The following is a 4,189-nucleotide window of genomic DNA, read 5'->3' as shown; positions in this document are numbered from 1 at the left end:
AAATGTCTTGGATTTAGTGGTCAAGCTACACCCAATATTCTTATGTGCTTGTCAAGCTATACCCAATAATATTAGATCTCTGGCTGCCAAATCTAACCTAATATCTTTGGATCTAACCGCCTACATGCGACATTTGTTTTTGGAATAAAAAATAGAACAAACAACACCCTCTGTAATGCATGCTCTGAGCATCTCTAATATAGTTCATAATATAAATACTTTATATATACAATACTTGTACAATAATTTTTCCATGTATTTTAAAGTAAAATAAAATAGTAATTTCATGCTAGAATTCTCAAGTGAAATGGGAGTTGGTGGAAAAAAATTTTAAAAAAAAAGAAGAAGAAAAGAAAATACCAAACAGCCCAAAACAAAACAGTTTCTTGTTTTCTTGTTTCAAAACAGAGAACCAAAGAAATAGATCGTTGTTCGAAACGGAATTAAACAGTAAATGGCAGCGAAAGAATGATTGATATGAGTTTCTCGACATCATCAGCATCCTCCTCATCTACGACTGTTTCCTCACCTTCTTCTACGGCAACTTCCTGGTTTTCCGGTATTGTTCGTGGCCGAACAAATAGATCCGGCAGCGTGAAAATGATGAATAACTCCAGTGAACACAATGCTGGACCTATCAAAGCCAAGAATCAGTTTCGTGGTGTGCTTTTCAAGTACGGACCCAAACCTATTCAGGTCAGATTTGATTAATTTCTTTCAATTTTCTCTTGAATCAAATTTGATTAAAAAGCCGATGCGTCTCGTTTAGATTTGTACAATTGAAACACGTAATTAGCTCAATTATTTTATCGATTTTCATCGCATTTAGTTTATAATAATCTACAAGAAATTTAAATTTGTGCATTTGGATTTGAATTTTCGATTGATTTCTCTGCAGGTTGCGTTTAAAACCGGTGATTATAAACAACAGGTCATTTTTATTGGTGGATTGACTGATGGTTTTCTAGCCACTGAGTATGTATTTTTTAATATATAATTTGTTGATTTTTAGATTATTAATGCATTCATGTAATCAAAGTGATAGAGATTTATTTCTTTGTTGCTATGAACAAAAGGCAGAAAATTATGTTAGTATGTATTGTTATGATTTTTTTTTTATTTGATTTTCAGATACTTGGAGCCTCTTGCCATTGCTTTGGATAAGGAGAAATGGTCACTTGTTCAGCTTCTTATGTCATCCTCGTATACCGGATACGGCACCTCCAGCTTGAAACAAGTACATTCTCTCTTTTCAAGTGCATGTTGATATGGGGTGAATCTGATTCCGTTTTATACATAGGAGTTCCGAGGTTGATCGGATTGTTTTGTTTCGTTTTAGTTAAAGCTCCAACTTTGACTGTTGAATTGTTCTTGGACCAAGCTCTAACATATCTTATGAAATCAAGCACTGATTAATCTAAATCTGGCATACGTACCCTAGTGATTAATATTTTTCTGACACACATACATGATTAAGCCTTTTCATGGTTTTAGAATTTAATATATTGCTGCTTAAACTTTAAGATATTCTTTCATTTTTTTTCTTGAAGGATGCCTCAGAACTTGATCAGCTGGTAAGTTATTTGATCAACAAAGAAGATTCTGAGGGTGTGGTACTACTTGGGCACAGTACTGGCTGTCAGGTGAATTCGGATTGATTTTTCACAATTAACTTGAACGGGTCATATCGCTTCTTTCTTTGTATATGAGATTAGCTTTTTTTTGTTTTAACATGAATCTAGGATATTGTGCATTACATGCGAACAAATGCTGCGTGCTCCCGAGCAGTCCGTGCTGCCATTTTACAGGTAGTCTATGGCCCTATTTAGTTTAAGTTATCATTTCTACTTCAATGAAAACCTATTGCACTGAAAGTGATTCATAAGTTGTTGCACTGATGCATAGATAAGTCTCTATGTTGAATGATTTTCATTTGGCAGATAAACAATTTGAGTTTTAGTCTTGTGTCCAAGTTGAGTGTCAGATCTGTACCTTTTGGTCTTTCCATTAGGTTTAAGTTACTAAACTGGTTTCGGTACTAGTACCGTGCCTCATTCTTCGATGATTCTGAAGGTGAACAATCATTTTGTGTAACTTTTCTATGCTCAAATAACTTTTATGTTTAAATAAATATCAACATGATCTTGATACCAAAGAATGTGTATTTTACCATTGGCTGGACTTGGACTTTTTATAATCTCTGTGGTAACATTTTATTTCTTGCAACTGCCTAGCTTTGCGCACCCACTTGCAGCTTTTGCTTATAATTCCAATTGGAATGTTTAGGCTCCAGTTAGTGATCGGGAGTATAGAGCAACTCTTCCTGAAACAGCTTCCATGATAGACCTGGCTTCAACCATGATAGCTGAAGGTCGGAGCTCGGAATTAATGCCCAAGGAAGCTGATCCCTCTGCCCCAATAACTGCCTATAGGTATGCATGCAATATATTACAACCATGCTAGTGTTAAAAAATATAATTGAATATTCCCTAGAATTCAGAGATCACATGTGCTCTCTTGGTTTTGCCATTTTGCTTGTCCTGAGTGCTTAAAATCTTTAGATGCTGTGGAAGTCTATTGAGTGAAACTGCTCAATTTCCTGCATATAAAAAATTCTTCACGTTCCAAAGAAAAAAAAAACACCTTCACATTTATGTTTTATATACCTTTATTGACCTTTTCTCCACACAGAACTGGATTATATTTTGTCACTAAACAAAGCATTTTGCAGGTATCACTCGCTTTGTGCCTACATGGGGGATGATGACTTGTTCAGTTCTGATCTTAGTGATGACCAACTGAGAATGAGACTTGGTCACATGAGCAACACACCTTGCCAGGTAGGGATATTCCTACTCTGCTCTTTTTTTTTTCATGGTATATGCTTGTAATGCATGTCATTGCAAAGGGGCATCATTGAAAAGTGTTTGCAGCTTAGACCAAGGAACCGACTCGTTTATTTTTGTATCATGATTTCACCAGTTTTGCCATTGGGGAATGTAAGAGAGAATGCAAGGGTATTTAAAAGAGAATGCAGTATGAAGGGTCGTATGAAATCATTAAGATTTTGCAATCAATATTTTATGCCCAGTGGTACCAATTTCAACTGATGAACATAGTGCTGTGTCTGCTTCAGCACTAAACTACCAATTCAAGAAGCATTCTGTCATATTGTTGCTTTGTTATTACCTAAAACTTAGCCACATCTCTTGTGCAGGTTATCTTTTCAATGGCTGATGAGTATGTCCCTGAGTATGTTGATAAGAAAGCTCTGGTAGAAAGGTGAAAACAGAAACTCTTATCTTGGATGGTTTTTTCATGACTACTTCCAGTATATCTTGCTCACTTGTTTGGAGTTTTCACTGAATCCACCATGGAGCCAACAATAATTGGTTTTTTTTTTTTCATGGACATTTAAAAACCAAAATAAAACATACCTTATTGTAGTGACTTTGGGCATGTTTTGCTGTATATCTGCGTGCGTACAAGTGCTTTTGATAGAAAGAGACTTGTGACTTGAATGCCTGTTTATGTACACATTTCAGATTGTGCAGAGTGATGGGTGGTGCGGAGAAAGTTGAAATTGAACATGGTAACCACTCCCTCTCGAACAGAGTCCAAGAAGCTGTCCAGGCAATTGTTGATTTTGTTAAAAGAGATGGACCCAAAGGCTGGGATGATCCTTGGAACTGATCTGGTGTTTTCTCCCCGTTCTTTTTTCCTTCTTTCTTTTACCTTGTATTCTTTATGCCTTTCATATTTCTCTCTCTGTTCTCATTCATTTCCAGTTTCTATTTATGCTCAGCTTTAGTTTGCTCCCATTTTTCTCTCTTTTGGATTAATAGTAGCTGGGTGCTTCCTGTAAAACCAATCAAGAGAAGACAATGCTGTTTTTCCCAGGCCATTAAAAAAAATTAATGTCTTCTCACCATTTATGGCTTCTAGCAGTTTTCGGGTACTGTAATTTAAATGATGGATTGGTTTTGTTGTTATTCCTTGAGTCAATTAGTAACCAGCATGTGAACTTAATGCCAGCTCTGGTTTGGTTTTTTTCTTTCAGCTTACCGGATCATCGTTTTGGTCAGCTGATCTCTTGTAGTCTTTTGTCACTTTAATTGGGTGCCTAAAGATTTTGTTTTCTTTTAGCCTGGTTATCTACTGGAAAGTAAATTTTATTTAAAAAATAAAT

The 4,189-nt window shown here is 35.7% G+C and overlaps 1 protein-coding gene across 1 annotated transcript; it reads left to right on the top strand.

The window, feature by feature from the left end:
- The first annotated feature begins 315 nt into the window (after positions 1 to 315).
- On the top strand, positions 316 to 3,931 carry LOC133704416 (UPF0613 protein PB24D3.06c). Its single transcript, XM_062129231.1, has 9 exons — positions 316 to 696; positions 899 to 975; positions 1,132 to 1,237; positions 1,551 to 1,643; positions 1,743 to 1,808; positions 2,287 to 2,432; positions 2,732 to 2,840; positions 3,218 to 3,282; positions 3,546 to 3,931. Exons 1-9 carry the CDS (start codon positions 469 to 471, stop codon positions 3,691 to 3,693), a joined length of 1,038 nt encoding a protein of 345 aa, XP_061985215.1. The 5' UTR covers positions 316 to 468; the 3' UTR covers positions 3,694 to 3,931.
- The last annotated feature ends 258 nt before the right edge of the window (positions 3,932 to 4,189 follow it).

The sequence above is a fragment of the Populus nigra genome, chromosome 10 (genome assembly GCF_951802175.1).
Source record: "Populus nigra chromosome 10, ddPopNigr1.1, whole genome shotgun sequence".
NCBI classification, from domain to species: Eukaryota; Viridiplantae; Streptophyta; class Magnoliopsida; order Malpighiales; family Salicaceae; genus Populus; species Populus nigra.
Note: the sequence above shows the minus strand (reverse complement) of the source record. Positions and strands in the feature narration are given on the sequence as shown.

Bases quoted from the DNA above. Each gene is read 5' to 3' on its own strand.
- LOC133704416 (XM_062129231.1), top strand. From the start codon at position 469: ATGATTGATATGAGTTTCTCGACATCATCAGCATCCTCCTCATCTACG. The intron at 1,238-1,550 runs GTACATTCTCTC...TTTTTCTTGAAG, and splicing joins GCACCTCCAGCTTGAAACAA to GATGCCTCAGAACTTGATCA. The intron at 2,841-3,217 runs GTAGGGATATTC...TCTCTTGTGCAG, and splicing joins TGAGCAACACACCTTGCCAG to GTTATCTTTTCAATGGCTGA.